Source organism: Anas platyrhynchos, chromosome 3, assembly GCF_047663525.1.
Source record: "Anas platyrhynchos isolate ZD024472 breed Pekin duck chromosome 3, IASCAAS_PekinDuck_T2T, whole genome shotgun sequence".
NCBI lineage: Eukaryota > Metazoa > Chordata > Aves > Anseriformes > Anatidae > Anas > Anas platyrhynchos.
In genome coordinates this window covers 82,520,644-82,541,984 of record NC_092589.1, presented here as the reverse complement: position 1 = coordinate 82,541,984, position 21,341 = coordinate 82,520,644, and the positions used below count along the sequence as shown (strand labels likewise).

Here is a 21,341-nt window from a genome sequence, read left to right as displayed (position 1 = left end):
GTGGCATCACCTTTTTTCACTACTGTCTTTTTTTCACTACCTACTGGTACTCAGCAATTCTGAAAGAAATAATCCTTCTGATAGCAGCTCCTGGTATCACCATTGGGGAAAATATTCAGAGTATTTCCCCTGACGAGTCTCCAGAAAATCTGTTATGTTATCAAAAATGTTAGCTTTATCCAAGAGACAACATTAGAATTTTTTTTTCCTTAGACATCTTTATCTATATGAATCTTTTCTTTTTATAGATGTTCTAGAGCCAATTAGGAAATGCTTAAGATGTGACTGCCAGGATAAACTATAATTTAAGTATGAACCTGTATTTGTGTGGTGTACAAACGCACCCAGATTTCATAAGCATATGTTTTAAGGATGTTAGTAGCATTTAATGGATTGTATGCAACTTAGATTTTTAGTACTCACTATTTTTTCAGTAGATTTTTGCTCAAGACCTAGCTCGTAGCTCCTAATGCTTATAAACCAAAGAAAATAGACCAAGGAGACTGGTTGTCTGATCTGCCTACAATGAAACATCAACATACATCACAGAGATAACAAAATCAGAAAAGAAATTGCAGAAACTATCAGGGAGAAAGCAAATGAAAACAAGCAATCTGTTTGAGTCTTTTTTTTTTGTCCCCTACCATTTCCAAAAAAGAACCAGAAACAAAAGTATTGAAATCAGCCATTTGAGGATAAGTACAGGACCTAATGTGCAAATATTAATACAATGGAAAACCAAGTGGGATGTCAAACAGGTGTCACCATAAAGAATCAGAGGAGCCTGCAAGAGTCCCCCAGACAAAGCTGGGTTATTTCTCATTTCCAACACGTCTGAAATGGGCAAAGTTGATGTGTTTGTCTGTAATTGAGTAAATTCAGATGTCTCTATCAATAAACATTTAGAATCCAAACAAGATTTTGCTGTCAACCATCTGATTTCCCTAAAGAACAGGACATAGATAAAGCAGCAGCATCAAAAATCACTATAATAATGTCATGCATATCATTCAGTAGGCAAATGCTGACATCCCATTTAAGACAAAATACCCCAACAGTCAATTGAAGACAAAAATATTCTGCCATGACTACTGCAAATCAAAGGGACAGTACATGTGTTGTTAAAGCAAACACTTGCTACTGTGTGCCATGACCTGTTTGGGCTTACTTGCTTTAATTCTTCAATTTAAACTGATGTGTGAAATTGGAGGGAGGCTATAGGTCAGCAATGTTGGAAATATACCATTTGAACAATTTCTTCAAAGAAAAGAAACTGCTGCAGTCAGAATGAACTGAGACTTCACCGCAGTACTGCAGTTTCACACGCAAGAAAACACAGAATTTTAGTTTTAATGAGGAAAAAAAAAGTTCCAGCACAAAACATGAGATCTCAAATGATGCACTTGAATTCTGCTTTATCAGAGTAGTTTTCTCCTGTTGATTACACTTCCATGCTAATGCACAGTATGTTCATGTCCACAGAATTTTAAAAAGATGCTTCAGTACTGCAGCATTTTAAATAACCACTTCCCACTGCACGTTCTGGGATGCATTTTAACTCTTCAGAGAACCCATGTCATTAACTACTCAGGGCTGCTACCTATAGAATTACTTAGAGACATCCTCAACCACAAGTTGTTTGAATCAATGTTTTAGAGTTATCCAGCTCCTGACTTCAAAGTGTTTGTGAGATACTAAATTGGTTTGGGTTTATTCTAAAAAAGTGTTTCAAAGAAACATGGCTAGGTTAGTAATGCCTCCCCGTGTTTAGGCAACTCAGATGACACTCAAAAACGGAGACTCACAGCTCACACATTTTGGAAGTATCACACTACTCAGGAACTCTTTACTTCTTGCATGAATTCTAATCAAAAAAACAAAAAGGTCTCTCTACATTGATTTGTCAGAATTAGCTCTTAAAGCACATGGGGTATTTCATCCCTTTAAAACTAAAACCTCAATAAAATTTAGAAAGAAAGAGGAAGAGAATGAGAAAATGAGAAAGAAAATGAGAAAAAAGTTCTTTAAAAGACAAACAAAACAAACCCTTGCATGCCTCAGTGCTTAATCACTTCAACTAGTACATGAAAATCTGAGTCACTAAACAGAAAATTACTCAAAAGTGAAACACACGAGTCATTGCCTAAACTGAAAAACACCAAAGTTAGAGTAAAATTAATGTTTTTTCACATTCTTTCAACTTCATAATTGAACATGTTTGAAACACAAATCTGAAGAAAATCATTCTTACTCTGACAATATCCAATTAGAAGATTTGTATTAGCTAAAGCCACCTCCACTAAATTATACAACGTAGTCAATGTCAAATTCTTAAGGGAACTTAATGGTAAATGAAAGGCTTAATTAAGTTGATAGTCTCTCTAAGTACACGGGTATGCATGACTATATAGATCTCAGGGCAAACATGAGAAAACTCCATTCTTTAGGTAGCATTCATACCACAGCCAGTGTAAGACACTTTTTAAATGTCTCGTCCAACAAATGATGCACGCTGGTAGCTGTTCTTCATCTCACATAAACCTGAATGGAGGGAAGGGAGAAAAACAGAGATTGGGTCACAATGGTGGGTCTCAGAAAAACGAAAGACAAACGTGTGGTGGAAAATTCTGTCCGTCAACAGAAGTCCTGGGGACCGGAGAGTTGTGAAAAGGCAGCTCTTACCCACCATTTCTGGGGTGAGCTCTGAAAAGAACTTTACTTTAACTTAGGGGCACGGTCAGAGAAGCCACACTCACCTACGACAACAGGTGGTGACAGGACCAAAACCGAACTCTGTATTTTTGAAGTGTTCTGCTTTCATTACAGCTACAGTCATTATTCTTCACGCTGCCACCAGGACCAATACTTCTGACTACTCTCAACACTTCTCACCTTCCTCAGCACTCAGAACTGCGTTCCTGATCAAATGGTACATTATGCAGCCTAGATCCCTCTATTGACTAACAGCTATTGCCAAGAACTCCACGTATACTCAATAGCCTCATGCCAAAATGGCCAACTTGTTCCAGAAAGATAAGCAAGTCACGTGTACCAGGCAGCAGTAAAGGGCTTGGAAACTACTGTTTTTTTCTTTTGGCAGGTGTTTGTGCAGAGAGCCATTGCATTCAGTGCCAAAGAGCCCTCCTAGTTCCTATATTCAGCGCAGTATTAGAGCCTCAAGGTCTATCCATGTGTCATATATAGCATACAGAAACTTTGCATTTGCATTCAAACCACCACTAAATTTAGCCTTGCTTACCGCAGGTTAAACCCTTCCTTTCTCAACAAAAGCCAGCAAACACTGGGAGCTCTTTGCTTGCTAGACACGCAGCACTATACCCTGCCTTAGCTAAGCCAAAACTTTCAAATTCTGTCTCCCAAACTATCAGCTAGGGGCAGATTATTGTAGGACTGAGTAAAGCATAGCTCCCCTTACCCGTTTTTGGTGTGCTGCAAGCTGCCCTCCATGCAAGTCAGGCTCTTCCCACTCCCAAGAGCAACACCTCTGGAACACATGTGCAATTGGTTTGCAGTGGGACTGGGGGAAAAAAAAAGAGCTCTTCTTCCAACTAGGAACTGAATAGCAGGGTGGAAAGGAAATATGCACAGATTCTTCACTGCACCAGCTGCAGATGTGCAGGCTCTCAAAACAAATTTAGTAATGTAAATTCGACCTTTCAGATACACCACCCTCCTCCGAAGCCTTATAAAAATACCAGTGCAACATAGAGCCATTTTACAAAACAGTTGTCTTTATAGAAAGGTATTTAACTGGTAAATGTGCTGAGGTAAATAATATAAATAGACCCAGAGGGCATTACCAGTGTTATGGAGAACTCTAGATGAAATTTGGCCAGAAACCTGTTTTATAAAAGCTAATATTTACCTACCAGTTATGATCCCTGGTAAGGTACTTATTGCTGTAATACTTCAAAATTATTCTTCAGATTATAAATCAAAAAATATATGAAGTTAGATCTGTATGAATGTTAGGTATTAGCTGTCACAAATTTTAAAAGGCCTTGTACCAAGTTTTCTTAATTGTTTACTAACCAATTTGATTGTAGCAGGTAAATAAACTACAGCATACATTTTACCTGACACCATGCATCAAAATCACCATAAAAACTAAGTTTATCAAAGTCCAACTCCACAAGGAAAACATGAAAAAGTGCAAATTATGTACCCAGTATTTCTGTCACAGCTGTTTTTTCTTAATATGGCATGAAAAAGGTTTACAGCATATATTAAGAAAATTCTTACAAGTGTTCACCTCAATGCTTATATATACAACATTTTGCTCAAAGTGCTCACTATATTAAAAAAACTGATTGGATAAAAATATTTAAACAGTGCTTTCTGAACATTCAGGGAAAATTCATATAATACATCAGTCCCACTGGTTTTCCTCTTCACGCAGTGCAATGAGATGCAGAAGTCACATCAACTTCATGAAAGTTTTGCTTGCCACAGTCTACAAAACCTCAGTTACAGTGGCATTCTTGGTGTCCCATTGGGAGTGGGTCTCTTGTTTTTTTGCATGTGGCTTTGATGTTTTCGAGATCTTACTACTTTCATTCTCACTTCAAATACTTCTTGTATGGCTTTCCGAAAACAATGGAAATTGTAGTCTATTAATCCTACAGAGACAAAAATGTTTTCCATATTAATAAAGACATTTGCACAAATTTTACACAAATTAAGTAATGACAGATTTGTTTATATTCTATATTTACTGAAATACCACACTCCTCTTTCTCGAAGTCACAATCTGTGAATTTTCTAAGCATTTTTTTCTATGCTAAGCAAAAGTATATTTGATAAATACAAGCAATTCAGTGAGCATTACAGTTCCATGCTGTATCCTGTATTAAATACACATATTAGTCTTAAGAGAAGATACACAGAAGAAGTGCCTTGGCAGATTACAAAGCTTTAACTTACTTAAGAGCACTGGAGAAGTGTTCAGCATACCACAATAAAAATTATTTCCCAAATTATGGTGTCATTTTGTGACTTTGCGTTACATAGGAACTGTGATAAAAATAAGTAGCACCTAGTAGTCAAAGAGTTTTCATTTTGATCATGCACAGGCTTTGAAATGGATACTCGATAGCCGTGTTCCCAAATAGCAGCCAGTTACACTTAATTTTACACTGTAATTGAAAAATAACACGATAGCTATGTTGTTATACATACATCCATAGTAGGCAGTTAATATTAACCGTGTGAGTGGGTTGAACGTGATCCCACAGAAAAGCTGTAAAGCCATATTGGTAGTCACTCCAAAGATTTGCTGGGTGCTACAAAATGTCTAATACAGCAATACACTTTCAGAATTTTGGTACTGAGCATAGGTCCTCGTACAAGGTAATTGCCTTCTTAATTAAGCTTTCTTAAATCAAATACCATAGTGTTTTCCACCTAAATTTCCTTAACAGGAAATGATCCATATTTGAAATGGTTTAAATCCACTATGTCATGCTGATTTACTTTTTTTTTTTTTTTCCCCAGGATTTGTTTTCCTTCTCCCTTAAGTTCAGACAAAATATTATGTGGAAGTTTCCAGACACCAAAGTTAATCTGCATTATAATACTACAACTATGCTGTTAAGGAGTACTGACTACTGCATGAAGAGTCTCAAACTATGTAAATAAAACAATCTGACAACTGTGGACAAAGCCTAATGAGCGTTTGTTCATCAAGGTGTATTTTCTGAAGCAGCCCTGTCAGTGGGTATGCTAAAGTAACATTTCTTAGTGCAGAGATGAGAGGAGTATTGTATTCACAAACACACCAACTGGTGAATTAATCTCACAAGGGTCACAGGCCAAAATGATGGCTCATTCTTCCACTGTTCAGTTGCAGTCTCAGGACATGTGACAGAGGCCAGGAACTCAGTGACCACCACAGTCAGCAGAGTGATAATGAACTAAGCGTTCAGTATTGACCTTGCCCAGGGTCAGATCAATACAACCAAGAAACGTTACACACTTTTAACTGCAAAATATGAAATAGAAAAATATGAAAAATGCTTCCCAAATATGCTGCTTTTTGAAAGCCTTCTTTCAAAGAAAAAACAAGAACATATTTCTATCAGCCAGCTTCAGTAAAGTTCCCTTGGTTATGGCACTCAAGCTGTTCCAAATGCATATGCTGGTACCAATAGGTACAAAGCAACGTTAGCCAAGATAAATTGACACATTCTCCTGTTGCAGATGGAAGCTTTATTGCACTGGATGTAAACTGTGTGCTTTCATACTAGAAAGCTGTCAAATACGTTTATGATTTCATCTTATCTTAATGCCAGCACAAATACCTCATGCTTTCAAACACGTTATGTAAGCTCTATCAAGTTGTACTTACCTTCAATATTTGCCGTACAGCTAGAGACTTTATTAGCTAATGACAATCATACAGTTATGCATTAATTCATTAGTATAAAGTAAGTGCAATGCAATTTCAGAAAAGGGAAAAATACCTTTTCTCTCAAAGCTTTCTTCTCTGACGAAGCAAACAAGAGCAAGGAATTTTGTCACCTCTTTTAAATAAAGGACAGTTGTATTGTTCAGTTTTATGATTGCCATTGATTCTTTGTCATAAGGAGTTCCACTGCCATCATCTTTAAGCCTAAAGGGCAATATTCAAACAAACAAACAAGGTAAAACACCAGGTGTATTAACAAATGTATTTCCATATTGGTTCTTTCACCCAATAATCTCAAATTTTAAGACTGTTTTTTATCTTTCAGGGAAACTCTTTTCTAAGCCACCCACTACGTAAAAACTATGTAAACTACATAGACATAGAGATTAAATAATTTATCCAAACACACAACAGATCTTAGATCTGGGGCTAGAAATCAGATTGCCAAGTATCTGAACTGGAACCCTATTTTTTGCAAACCATTTACTACAAGGCTGTCTGCCTTCTTTTATTCAATGCACTGCGTTACAACTTCATCTAAAACACGTGAACCACTAAATCTGTACTGATAATTCCAAATCCAACAACCTTGCTTAAGCAGTGGCAGCTGACTGATAATTTAAGCCATCATGAGACCTTCCTCATGAGACACATTGGCTTTTGCAGCATCATATCATGGAGATTTCTCTTTCACAGATGATGCCTCATGATGATCGCTGTATTAGCTTCGGACCTTGTAATTTTACCTTCATTCCTGAATGCACACACAGATCTTGTTAAATGGGAAGTTATCATCAGTCTCCCAGAATAACTAGCATTAATAATATATTAAAATAGCAAAACCCACAGACGCTCCAGGAATGAAAAACAAGAAATTAATTCTAGTGTCATATCTTCAGTCTATACCTAAAAAACATGACAGATTTCTGGTGGCAAATGCTACACGATCACACAAAGTCAGTGGCAGAGAGACATTTTGGGATTACAATGCCCCCCAGGTGACGTTGTGCAGATAATAATTAAACGCAGTCATTTGAACTACACAGCTTTATATTTGTACAAAAATAAAAAAGCTACAGAATCAGAATCCTTGACTGCACGCCTCTCGAAAACACAAGTTCTTGTAGAGTTACTGAGGTGACCAAATCCAGTATCTGAAAGATACACAACTTAAAAGTTTTACAGAGGTATTGAACAATTTGTTGTTCTTTTCAAGTTCTGATGTTTATTGTGCACCTCCACCTCATACTTTCTCCAAGACTGCAACAAAAAAATGGTAGGAATCCCAGACTAACAAGAACTACCACGCTTTTATAAGCATACTGTGGATTAGCCGCCAAGTAATGCACTAATTCTTAGTGTGCCCCCGCCTGCTTCAGGAGCAGCTGGCATTGCACTGGAGCAAGCCATAAACACCAATATAACCTGCAAGGAAAGGAGCAAGCTACTCCAGAAGTTCCCCAGTTGCTAAAGGACACAGAGGGGAAGCTGAAAAAATACCAACATAACACAGGGAAGAGAGGGCAAACAATTGAAGGAAGAGTGAAGCAGCTCCCTGCAGTAGAGGCCACTAGCTATTAAAGTAAACAAAACTACTATAAAACTACTCACCACTCCTTCCTACAAAAAAAATAAAAAATACATAGAAAGAGGAAGGTCCTCACATGAGAGGCTGAACAGGGAACAGTTTGTTGCTGGCAGTTTATCTGCACCTCAGAGGCCTGCCATTTCCTCCTCCTCCCCTGCCCTGATAAATTACTCCTCCTCATTATTGTTTACACCCACATCATTCCAATTTTGAGATCATTCCATGAAAGACATTAACAATTTACTTACCCGTATATACACGAAATGTCAATCACAACATCTATCATATCACAGCAGAGCTCGTAAGTTTGCATATCCACTGGAGTGCTATCCGTTGCAATGTAGATCTTACTGACTACATCAAATAGAAATGCTTTTTCGATCCCAGAATTCTATTAAAAGAAAAAAGAAAAAGAAAATGTAAGCCACGTCTACAAATTACTACCAAGCTTTTTTTTTTGTTCCCCTACTTGCCTACTATACAAAAAGTTAGGCTGAGTAAGCGGGAGTTAATTTGCAATCAAGCTCATTTTCAAAGAACTTTAGAGCACTGAAGTATTTGTAGCAAGCTGTAATGGCTGAAGATCTTTCAATGTCTCTGCCTCTGAGCCAAGTCAGACTCCCCAGCTTCCTCTCTGGAAAGCATCTGGATAAATTACATTTATTTTCAGTGGAAAATGCGAGAAAAAATTCCAAGATTAAGATTTTGGTGTCCTGTTTCTGATTGTGACAATGGACATAAAAAGAACTGAACACGTAAGCTGATGGAAATGATGAAAAGGAAAAGTTGAGGACAAAGGAGGCAAGTAGGAATCAGGAACTAATTCCTCAACGAAAATGAGAAGCAGTCTCATCAGGGCCTGTAGCTGTTCTACTGCCTTGTTCCTTAAATCTTTTAGGATCATAGGAGAAAGACCACTGTTTCGATAGCACTCTTTCATTTTTCATGTGGAACTGGTGGTTAAAGTTATTTTTATGATGTCAAGGCTTGCTAGTACTACAACGTCTACGCTCCTGTCATCCTGCCAAATTGATCAAGACTCTCTCCATGCTGAAGCTGTATCGTATTTGCAGCTCTCAGAGGCTAGGCAGGAATGCTAACTCAGTTTCAGCTCATACCCTTTGTGCAGATAAGGTAAACTATCATAAACCTCTCTTTCCTGGAGGGATAAAAAAAAAGGAAAATGTGTACTGTTTAACTGAAAGCCGCAGCTTTGCTTGCTGATATCAAGGGTTTGCACCTGGGCAGCTGTCCCAGGATGAACACAAAGGACGATTTCCCAGTATTGCTAAAGCTCAAGCTGACAAACATGCTTCATCATCCAAATACACAGGAAAAGAATCCTCTTTCTCCCATCAAACAGTATTTTTTTCCCATATATGGGCTTCCCTTTCAGTATGGTTTGGGACTGCTGCCACAGCAGTTTTGTAACTGTCAAAAACACTCTGAAAAGCCGTAACAAGTTTTATTAGTTACTGTTTCCTTTGTAGTTACAGAAATTTTCTTTTCCTTATTCTTTCTTTTCTAAGTGAGCAATTTAACACCTAATTAAGAGACTAAAAAGTAACCCTCACACTTTCCAATTCCTCTGAAATAAGCAGAAAGATTCCAGCCCCTGGTATGCCATTGTACGGAGTACAAAGGCAGCAGTACTTTGGATATTTTCATTTTAAAGTTTAATTCTTCTACTGCTGGACACACAACTAAGATTGGAAACACCCATCAATAAATCAATAGCAGTAACAGATTAAATTCTTCTAGTTCTTTATGGAACTTCATGTATGGCCCATTTCTGTAATTCATTAATAAAAAAAATAACTTTTCAAGACCAAGTACACCCTCTGGATATCTTATGTCCAGGAGCTGAAGCACACAATGTACAAGGAGACTCTGAGAGAACTGGGTTTGTTCACCCTGAGGAAGAGAAGGCTCGTTGCTGTCTACAAATACCTAATGGGAGGGTGTGTGGAAGGCAGCACATCTCTTCTCCAAGCTACGGTGTTGAAGGACAAGAGGCAAAAGAGCTGAATTCGGACTTGATACAAGACAAAAAAAATGTTTTTTGGCATCAAGCACTAGAAGCATGACAACCTGAGAGGTTGTGGAGCTTCCATCCTTGGACATACAGATAAAAAAAAAAAGCTGAACAGGACCCAGCCATATCCAACCTGCTCTAAGTACAATAGTACTGAAGTGACAATATTGTAGCATCTAACAAAGAGAAGTGGCATACCCATCCCAGAGCTCTAGCAGCTGCAGCTTGTGTGCACTTGCAGTGACAGTTTAAAAGGTTTGCACCTGGAGAAGTCTGCCATGCCAGCAGCTACACGTGCTGGTAGCTCGGCATCCTAACTTAAACTATCATTGTCTTTAGCTGAAACTAATACATTGTGGTGGGATTTGCTGAGAAACTGGTGTGCATTTGCTTCTGTCAAACTCTGTATGGTGACAGAAACCTCTGTGAAAGGGTAGGACGGGCTGGCAGTATTAGTGACCACTGAACTGTACCCACGTGACCTCACTGATTTCGTTTGTCAGGGTTTATATTATGCCTCTAACTACAAAAGCAAACAATTTGCCAGAATGTTTGTGAGGAAATTTCTCAAGGAAAAAAGATACCAGTACAAACAGTGATTATGAAGTCATAAGAAGTCAGGAAACACTGAATAAAAAAATAAAAAAAATAAAAAACACTATTCAAAGAGACTTTATATCATTAACAATCAGATAGGGAAAATGACAGTATGAAAGCAACTGTTAGGTTGGGTAAACAAGCCTATCCCTTTCCTTCTTTGGCCCTAATATGTTGTTTTGAAATGAACTTCAAGGATATCACTAGTCATTTGTAGAGAGAAATGAATTTTGGACAGTTAAACAGCTTTTGTGGAAAGAGAAGATTTCGTGTACTATAGCTTAATTTATAGATAATTAAATTGTTAAACAAAATTATACTTAACTTTATGTTCACTGTGATAGCTTACTGTTTTTAACAGCACTTAAAAAGAAAAATCCACATTCCCATGGCACACAACTTGACTGCTTGCTAAGGCCGTAGGAATAAAAATAAATAAATAAATAAACAGCCTTTCCTCTCTAAGAAGCTGGTAGAATGTTAGCCAAGATTTACATGGGTTCTGAATGCCAAACCAGCTATTACTTCACACTGTACAGACAGTTAAGACAAAAAAAATGTAGAAGCAGTATTAGCATGCTGATGGATGCTCAAATATACAAGCTGTACAAGCTAACACACTGTGCCACTGTAAAAGTGGTGTAAAAACCTGAGGTGAACTCAGGGGTGATCGTAGATCTATTTCTGTAGTCACCAGCTTTTGTGTTGGAAGTGTTCGTGGCATAAATGAAAGCACATCCTCATGAATGTTGCTACAACTCGCACAGGAACACCAACACGCCCACACTGACACCCGACACACTGGCTTCCCGAGGCAAGGCATGACCAAAATCTGTGTCAGGATTCCTAACCTGACTTGTTGTCAGTAAGTTGCTAAAGTAAAGAGGCGCCCACTAATTCTACGCTGGAGGATGATGTTTAGTCTTCCTAAACTTCTTATTAAATCGAGTCATTCCAAGTCTCCTGTCTACAGACACAAGATGCTCTTAAAAACAGAAGGCAAGCACACTGAGGACACAGCCATGCGGCGATGTCTTGCTCTACGCCACTACCAAACTGGATTATGCTCTATTTGGAGCATACAAACACAGTCTGAGACTCCATGTATGGGAAATATCTCTCTCAGAAGCACTTCTCTGAACTTCCCATTCATTTGAATGAGTGGCTCCTCCTTACCAATTACATCTCATATTCTACATGTTATGGGACCTTCCTCAAGGGTGTCCCAGATGCACAAGCAACTGCCATCATCCAGAAAACTGCTTGTGCTCAGTTCATGTGGTGGTTTGGTACAAACAGCGAGGAGACCCCATAAAGAGATCAGACTTACAGTACGAGTGACTGGGGTGGCTCTGGCACCAGGACAATTACCATTCAGACAGCCTCCTCATTAATACTGTGCAGCATATTCAGAATAATATCAAATTGCTCCAGAGCTATAATCATCCTCCTTTCATTATTTTTCTATCCTAAGTGGCTGGATGATAACTGGTGTACAGTCCGGCCATTTTGGTGGAACCAGATCTTTGTAATAAAACCTTCGTTATGAAATGTCATCATCGATTGCCTAATAGTAAGAAAATAAGCTTTGGAAAGACATTCCTAGCTCCCCCATTTCAGCAGCACATCCAACTCCCTCTCCCTCAATTTTCACACCCCACACTGAGAAACTGTGAAGTCTAATTTTATCTTGCAGGCTGTTGAATGCTATTAAGTAAGTTTCATTACTTCAGAATCACAAAAAGGCAAAACAAAACGCCTTGCTTGGACACTGAAGTTTGACAAATTAATGCCAGATGCAAGGTGCAAAATCATAATGCTGTGAGAAGAAAAGGTGCAATTTTTGGAGCTGGATCCATGACCACCAGAAGGAGTTCCCCTTTTTCACAAACTACTGCCTGTGTTCGCCTTTGCTCATGGCCACATGTCCCTACCTCTTATCTTGTGCCCAAACAGGAGCGTGTTGGACTCTTCCATTAAAAGCTTTTGACTAAATTAAACCATCAGAAGAACCGGACGGCCTTCTGCTGCGTGAGCATGTGTCAGAGTGACTCCAGAAGGGAACAGGCATGTGTCACAACTAACACAAAGAGGTAATGGGAGCACACGGCCAGGAACAGTCAAACAAGCAATTACCTCCACAGTGGTAACAAGTCATTACACAAAGCTCCCTAACTGACCTAGGAGTAACTGTGGAAGCTGTGAAAGCTGTCACGGCCTCTACCTCTAAAAACATTAGGATAAGAAGATTTTCTTGAGAGGTAAACTTCAAAGTAGAATTAATTCTAGGATGTACCATAGCCAGCTCTACGTAAGAGGTCAGACTAGATGATGCTCCTTTAAGAATTTATCTGCACAAATTCCAAGTAGTACTTAAGCAATGCATGCAGCACAGACCTTTGCAACATTCACCTGGATACATGAGCAGAAAAGTGATGGCTGCTAACCCACTGTCGTTTTCACTCAGGAAATACTAAGTCTCAGCAGCACTGTTAGACAAATAGGGAGGTGAGGCCTAGCTGCAGGTGGGTGCCTTCCATCTAAGCTTTGATCATTTCTCTGAAAGCTCACAATGTTCACAATCTCTCAGCAGGCAGTGAACAGAACAGCTGAACATGCAATGTTGGACATAGCTAGGTCTACAGACAAAGTATGTAACAAGTACTTACTGAAATAAAGATGTTAAGCAGATTTTCCAGTGTTGGGAGCTGTGGAATCAGTTTCTGTACCACTTTGCTAAATGCTTCAAATATAGAATGATCATATATGCTTGTCAGATAAAAGCTGGAAAAAAACGTCACCACATTTTCCTTTTAGCCACATACTGTGAACACGATGTACCTTTCATACTACGAGTGAAATGAAATATTGTCAAACAGCAAGTGCCTGCAATTACACAATTACCCCTTGTGATAAAGTCACATGTTATGATTGAAGCACAGGACTTCACACAGAAACTAAATTCTCAGGATTATGCTTGGCATGGGTCTACGCATCTCTACACGACAAAAAAACTAGACACTGCAAATTAGCACCTGATGGAGAACTTCATGATGCAACTCCCACCTTGGTAACCTTAGGAAAATATTTTTCAAATTGCAGGAGAGGAACATTACTGAATAAGCCTGTTGTGACTCACTTTTTGAAAGCTGTGGTCCAATTTAACAATGCAACAACACCATTTTTTATGAGCGCATGAGGCGGCATGTCAGCAAAACAGGTCTCTCTGCTTACATGAGTATTTTTACTTGGCTTTAAGGGCTAAGGATGACATGAAAACTTCATGTTGCCTAGTATCCCAGTCTGCATCAGTCCCTTGTTTTTAACTACTTGCTCCAATAATCTGCTTTAACACCAGACACAAGGAAAAGAGAGAACACCTGTTTTCCCACGTGGCTCTGAGAAGGCCAAAGCAGTGAGGACTAGTGGTTGGGAGGGGGCTGTGAGGCAGAGGAGGGGTTTGAAGGAGACAAAAGTGATGTAGACAGTGCATACACTACCAGCTGGTTCCACTGCCCATGGTTCTTACTTCAAGACGGCAGCTGCAGCAAAAAAACTGGTAGGACTTCAGCATATTTGTTGTGCTTTTAGGCACTTCCCCTCCTTATCTTGCCTTCCAAGGCAACACTCAGAAATAAAATACTTTGTTTGGCTCAGATCAAATACAGTATCTGTGACTAATTTTTTCCTCCGTATGTCAAAATCTCGTTTCCCACTACTTCAAGAGAATGCAAAATAATATCTTGTTAAATAAACTGCTTTTCTTCAACTTAAGGCTCTCTGTGCAGCAGCTTTTCTCACCTGAGGTGAATTTTCTCCAATCCAGCATCTGCAAGGTCATCATTTGCCCTCTGGTGAATATCTCTTTGCGTTTCAATCTTGTGATCATCAGATAAACCATCCACTTTATGGATAAAGATTTCAAAGTTGATGTCTGGATTCACTTTATAGGCTCTGGTCACAGTAAGATGCAGCCGAGCTAATGCTTCCATGTAATCATCCTAATGAAGGAAAAATAGAAAACCTAGGAAAGTTCTTTAAAACAACTGAAATTTTACAATAATTACTTTTAGAAAATGCTACAGCTCAACAACGAGTATTTTATTTCTTATGACAGACAGCAGCCTATATCTAGCAAGTGCATCAATTTCTCGCTGTCAGCATTTGGGAGTCTGAACAAGAACCTTCAAATGCTAAAGCAACCTAGTTAACTGTTTCAAACATCTTGCAAAGGGAGACAGACTTAAAAATAACCTAGCAGCTTTTCAAGTTTTAACGACTTTTTTTTTTTTAATGTGTGTTTGTAACCATAAGTTATTTATTTCCTTTGAAAAAATCTACACGTTCCAATTTATCTGCCTGTTGCTGAAGGAAGAAAAGACAAAAGTAGTTTAAATGCACCCCCCTCCCCTTTTTCTTCTTACCTGAGAGTCAATAACAAATATCAGTGCTCCAGTGCCTCTGAAAATCATCTCATAGTCAAACGTAGGGTCAAAGAAGTCAATTTGCCCAGGAAAATCCCATATCTGAAAGTTGACGAAGGAGCTGTTGGACACGTCCTCTCTGCAGATCTTGTTTGTGCTCTCCAGGAAGAGGGTCTCATTCGGTGACATTTTGTGAAAGACAACTTTCTGAATGGAAGACTTCCCACTTCTTCTCAAGCCCATGAGCAGGATCCTTGGCTTAACTTCAGTACTGAAGGGATCGTTGAAATCCAAAACTGAATAAAATCATGCAAGAAGAGTAACATATTATAACAACATAATTAGTGACTGACAGACAATATGTATTTGACATTTTTTTTTGACCATTTTTACTGGATTTATGCAAATATTGCCGATTTTTAAACTTAGGGAGTGGTCCTGCTGACATTTTAACTTGGATTCTTTGCCCTCAGTACACACCATCATAAAACCTACTTCTCACCTGTAACAGAGACTGCAGAAGGTATGATAGCTCAGTTTCTATTGAGAAAAGAATATCCTTTCCAGCTATCCTTGTCAACTGATAGCTAGGTCATGAAAGCAAGGAGCGTGTTTGTGTTAGTTATGTTTGTGTGACTTCAAAAAGCTACGTGAAGGTTTCCTTCCTTTAAAAAAAAGAAATCACACATCCCAGGAGCTATAGGAAGAAGACAACTCAGCATGCAGACATTTCCTCTATGGGAACTCAAAATAGCACTGAGCTCATTTGTAAGGTAAAGATTTCACCCACAGTTGAATAATTTGTGTTACTTATCAGATAACAGCATCTTACAGACTGTAAGTTTACAGCATATCCCTCACCTGCGTGTAAAACAAATGCTTGGGAACGAAGTGGTTCAGTTGTGTTACCTGCCCTAATTTGAAACTGGTGTGACTGAAGCAGAACATTCCCAAGTGCTGGGGCAGGCTGAACACAGTAGCTGTCAGGCAGGCCTTCTCCCACCTACCGCATAACAGACTATTCAACGTAACTCAGGGCACCGCATAATTGTATTTCTTGCTCTTCTTCTGCTAAGGTGAATTTTGAATTGCAGGAAAAGAGAAACACATTTGTTCAAACAAACATCCTTCCTCCATATGCCCTGCACACTTCCAAGGGATCATTTTTACTCCAAGAGTACCGAAATCCAGAAGCAGCTGCACAGAAGCAGCAGTGTGAGGCTGCCCATTTATCACATAGCCCTGCGGACTGAAAAACGCAAAAAGCTTGGAAGAGTCCTTTGCCCAGGAGAACAGTTTACGTCCACACGCAGTTATCAAATCTGTTCTCACGTGAAAGCCAAGCAGGATGTGCCCACCAGGAATGTCCGGAATCTTGTTTGTGTCCCTTTGTGCCTCCTGAGCGTTTGTTATCCAGGAACTGGGCTTCACAACTGGCTGGCAGTGTGTGCACAACATCCATCCCCCTGGCACCACCTGCTGGCTCACGAGCAGCCACGCCACTCAGCGTGAGCCCAGGGCACCCCAGTGACGGAGAGCACAGGCAATTAGGACAGAACTAATTATCTGTAAGATCCTGTGCGTTTTAAATACATTTGAAAGGCCTTGCCAGGTCTTACCACTTACTGTGCTCCTGTCAATTGCCACCTACGGATGCAGCAGTGCACAGATGAAAGCCTTGAAGCAAAACAGCAGCAGGGTGTTGGTAAGGCAGCAATGGACAGGTCCTGCTGATCCACAGGCAGCGGCATTTAGGAAGTAATAAAGCCCAGACAGCACACTGCAATATCATCACCACCAATATCATCTTTCTGGGACTGCAAGAAGCATGTGCCTACAATAATTCACGCTTACAGAGGAATAATAACAGGGATAAAAATAGGACAATCTGACAGTGTTTTACGTTCCGCAGGGCACAGGCTTGTCAAGGAAGCAAACCAGTCACAGGATTTAACAGTTTCTTTCACCCTACTCTCTTCTTCACCCCACAAATTCTCTACAGCTGCCAAAACTATAGCCAATATTTCATTAATGTTCATATATCCATACATCCTGCAATTTGCACCTTGAGTGTCAGGAAGGAAAATATTTATTCAAGCTTTACAAGACCTGGTTTGAAGAAAATTCTTTATAAAGGCATATAAGAAAACCAGCCTTTGGGTCAATGCTTTATTGCACGTTTCAAAGAATGAAGAAACTCCAGTTTGCTCTGTCCACACCAGAACTTACGAAGCCCAGTTTGCCATGGATTTTTACTCTGTTTCCCTTTCCTCTCGCCACCACGACACCAACTTCCCCTGCATGTCTTATGACACATCCTCCAAGTAACAGATACGGCGTGCTGTGGCCGACCTGCAGCTAGACACGCGCTGACTGGCTCGGCACAACGCGCGTGTGCTCCGCTCAGCCAAGTGCTGCCGCAGCAAACATGTGCATCTGCTTGCCTGTCTCTCTGAGGACGCTTTCACTGGGGTCTCTCCTCTCTTCTGAGAGCTAGTTTTCATCAAACTTGCATGAACTTTATCATCTTTGAGGCTTCTTGCCTTCAAATTCTGGTGAAGGTGGTCAGCAGTTTCCAAAGTGCTGACAGGTCATGAGACAAGTAGAAGAGAAGCCAGCTATAAATCATTCCCTTTCCTTTAAGGGATAAGCTAAGAACTCAAGTGTATCTAAAAAAATATATTTTAAATAACTTGGGGCTTTATATTGTTGCTGTATTACATTTTTCCAGGCAGATACATTTTTATCGATCATAATCCTTACTAGAAAGGAATTGCTTTATCCCAAAACCATTGTAAAGAAGCAGAGCTGCAAGTGCACACAGTTACTAGCAAGCAGAATGCCATCTCCTCTGCTAGTAAGCCTGTTACTTAGCCTTTGAAATTCTGCCAGCTGAAGACAGAGAAATGTAAATTAATATTATCCAAACCTGACTAGATAGCAGTGCTGCTGTAGCACTTTCCTTGGAGAGAGAGTTAAGAGATTACCTTATATGTAAAGGAATTGGATGATGCACTGCCTGCCCACATTCCTTTCCTGAGTGCATGACAACTCCTTCTTTAATTTGCCATAGAAATGCCAGTAGATGTAGCCTTGCAACTCCCCAGACTAGGTTACTAAGTGAGATTATAATGGGCGTAAGAGAAACACTGAACTGTGCTCTATCCCATAATGGGTAAGATAATTTTCCATCTCATTAGATGAAACACATTTCCTGCTTCATTCACTTTTGCATAGAATAAAATGTCATAAAATGGCAGTTTCTAACACTTACCAGCAGCCCTTCACATTTCAACTTTTCTAAGCGGCCATTAAGAACAGAAGTCTTGCTGCTGGTTCTAACTCTTCAGTTCTAACTGCTGGTTAGAGGCCAGAGCCGTTGAAGTATTCACAAATTAATTTTAACAAACCCCAAAGCACTTTCCCAACACAAAAGGACTGCAGTTACAGAAATCTGGTCAGGAATTGGGTGATGTCCTTGCTTACAGAGCGTAATTCGTGTGTATTGCAACACGCAGAAGAGCCCAGCTCTGAAGAGTCGAGAGCTGCACGTAGCAGTCCCGACCTGTTTCACCACGACACACACAGTATCAATAATCCAACATCTCCTTCACATTATTCAAGATGTTCACTGATTTTTTGGAAACCTGTCCCAAATTTCCTATCAATTTCAGTTACTTTTCAGAAGCCTGTGGCTATCAGTGCTTCACAGCTGTACGTGAAGGGGATGCTGTGGTGGCAGGTGTACTCTGAGATCTCACCAGTATCAAGGCTCTAGCTCTCAGCTCACCTGCTCAAGCTATGCCAGACCAAAAGAAAAGTTTTTGCTCATTTTATCATGCACAAGATAACGAGCCTGAGTCTAGTTTCAACTCATAGAGCTAATAATGATTTATGGTAGGGTTGTATTTTTGCCCACTAATGCAATTCAATTATGTTATTCTGAAGTTTTCACCCTTTCTGCACAGAGGAGAACGACCAGTCCCATACTTCTCACTCCTGTGCCTACAAGGCCCATTCATCTCATGGCATTTCCAGTGCTACTGTCTGCAGCTGTGACGCTTGCAGCATGCTGTCAAAACTTATGAAACACATGCATTCATACACTGAACATCTTCAGCATTAAAGATGGCCTTAGCCTAAGGAGTTAACAGAAAAAGCTTATATGCAATCACCCATGCTGTACAGCTCCTGTGGGTTTATGAACATTGCAGAAATGCCTGGTGGAAGGAAATTCTTGCGGCCAAAGAAAAACTCGGAACCAGAAGACCTGGCTCTCCCCTGCCACAAGTGTGGCACTCAGCGAGGGTATGACTTGCGGAGTGTCTGAGGAAGTAACCTGTGAGGTTTCCTTGCTTGCAAATACGTTTTAGTGGAGCATATCAAAAAGATGACTGGGCTTTACGTGAACCAAGCCTTTAAGGTCTTTGAATACAAACCCATGTGTAAAGTCAAAAGATGAAGCAGTCATTTCAGCACAGGTCAGAGACAAGAAACCAGCACAAGGTAAGAGATGACCACCACAAAGCTCTGAATTTTCCAGCGTGCCCACAAGCACAGATTACATTTTTACTTTCGGCTCTGGCTTCCCCCTTCACTTTCAACAGCCACGCATGGGGGCTGTCCTCCTTGCACTGCCCTTTCCGTTATTCCTCTGAAATGGAAGAGAAACACTGAACTGCGAGGCTGTGACGCTGGATGTGGGACTGCTCACCGTACAGACCTGGGAAGGGGTAGGGCAGAAAATGGGAAAAGGAAAGCCCCAGAGCCCTGCAGCCCGGTTAGGTACAAAAAAATAAATAAAAATTAAATGATCCAAATCTCACGGTGCTTTTTTTAACCCTCTTTTTCAGATCCGGAGCTAACAGAAGGCCAGGGGAGCCGGAGGGTTAAAATAAGCCTCGCCTTAATCCTGCACGGGCTGCCTTCAGCTAGCCGGGACGCACAGGCACAGGGCTGTTCCTATGGGGTTCCACATTCACAGCGTCACTATGGCGAACCACCCCCATTTTTTAGCGATTTTTGTTTAATTTTCTGTTAGCGGGGAGCTGCCCCGGGACAGGGCCTGGCAGGGCCCCGCCGAGTGACAGCCGCAGCTGCGGGCCCGTCCCCCGGCAGGCCGCGGGCACTCACACGCCTCATCGCCGCCGCTCTCCGCGTCCCCGTCCGAGAACGAGCCGGCCCCGTCGGCGTAGCCGGCCAAGCCCGCGATCTCCTCCTCCTCCTCTTCCTCCTCCTCCTCGTCCCCTTCTTCCTCCTCCTCCTCCTCCTCCGGCAGCTTCCTCGGCGCCTGGCTCATGCCGGCCGCGCTCCCGCCGCTCCCCCTCTGCCTGCGGGGGGGACCCGGGTGCGGCGCGGCCGCCGCTCCCCTCCCGGCCCCTGGCGGCCCCTCACGGCCCCGCCGCTGGGCGGAGCGCGGCGCGGCCCGGCCCGGCCCGGCCTCAGCGCGCGGGCACGCGGCGAGCGCGAGCGCGCACGCGCGGCCCCGCCGCCGAGTGGTGGAGGGCGCCCGAGTTCTCCTCCCAGTCCCCCCCCACCTCACCAAGGCAGTCCTGTGAGGCAGAAACACGGCCATTAGGGGTGGAGGAGACCTCTGAGGTCCCCCTGGTCCAACCACCTCCTACCGCCACCGTCACCCACTGAGCGTGTCCCCAAGCACCACGTCCAGCCTCGCCTTCAACACCCCCAGGGATGGTGATGCTGCCACCTCCCTGGGCGACCCGTCCCAGTGCCTGACTGCTCTTCCTGAGGAGAAATGTCTCCTCATTGCCAACCTGAACCTCCCCTGGCTGTTCCCTCTAGTCCTATCACTGGTTATCTGTGAGCAGAGGCTGACCCCCAGCTCCCCACACCTCCGTTTCAAGTACCTGTAGAGACCCATGAGGTCTCCCCTGAGCCTCCTCTTCCCAAAACCAAACACCCCCAGCTCCCTCAGCCGCTCCTCACAGGACTGGTGCTCCAGACCCCTCACCAGCTTCGCAGCCCTGCTCTGGACACACTCCAGCACCTCAATGTCCTTGTAGTGAGGGGCCCAAAGCTGAACCCAGCACTCGAGGTGCAGCCTCGCCACAGCCGAGTGCAGGGGGACGATCACCTCCCTGCTCCTGCTGGCTGCACCATTCCTGACACAAGCCAGGATGCTGTTGGCCTTCTTGGCCACCTGGGCACACTGCCAGCTCACGTTCAGGCATGTTATGCAGGACAACTCAGAAAAGCTGTAGTAGTAAAAACTCCACAGGAGGATGGGATTTTTCAGCGCCGCTGCCCTCA

General features: G+C 41.6%; 1 protein-coding gene across 1 annotated transcript; it reads right to left on the bottom strand.

The window, feature by feature from the left end:
* Positions 1–1,312: 1,312 nt before the first annotated feature.
* Positions 1,313–20,661, bottom strand: RRAGD (Ras related GTP binding D). The gene is made up of 7 exons (XM_027454908.3): positions 20,205–20,661; positions 15,072–15,367; positions 14,449–14,648; positions 13,317–13,431; positions 8,264–8,406; positions 6,483–6,631; positions 1,313–4,640 (listed from the first exon to the last, which is right to left on the bottom strand). The coding sequence occupies exons 1-7, from the start codon at positions 20,644–20,646 to the stop codon at positions 4,489–4,491; spliced, it is 1,497 nt and encodes a 498-aa protein (XP_027310709.3). The 5' UTR covers positions 20,647–20,661; the 3' UTR covers positions 1,313–4,488.
* Between the last annotated feature and the right edge of the window lie 680 nt (positions 20,662–21,341).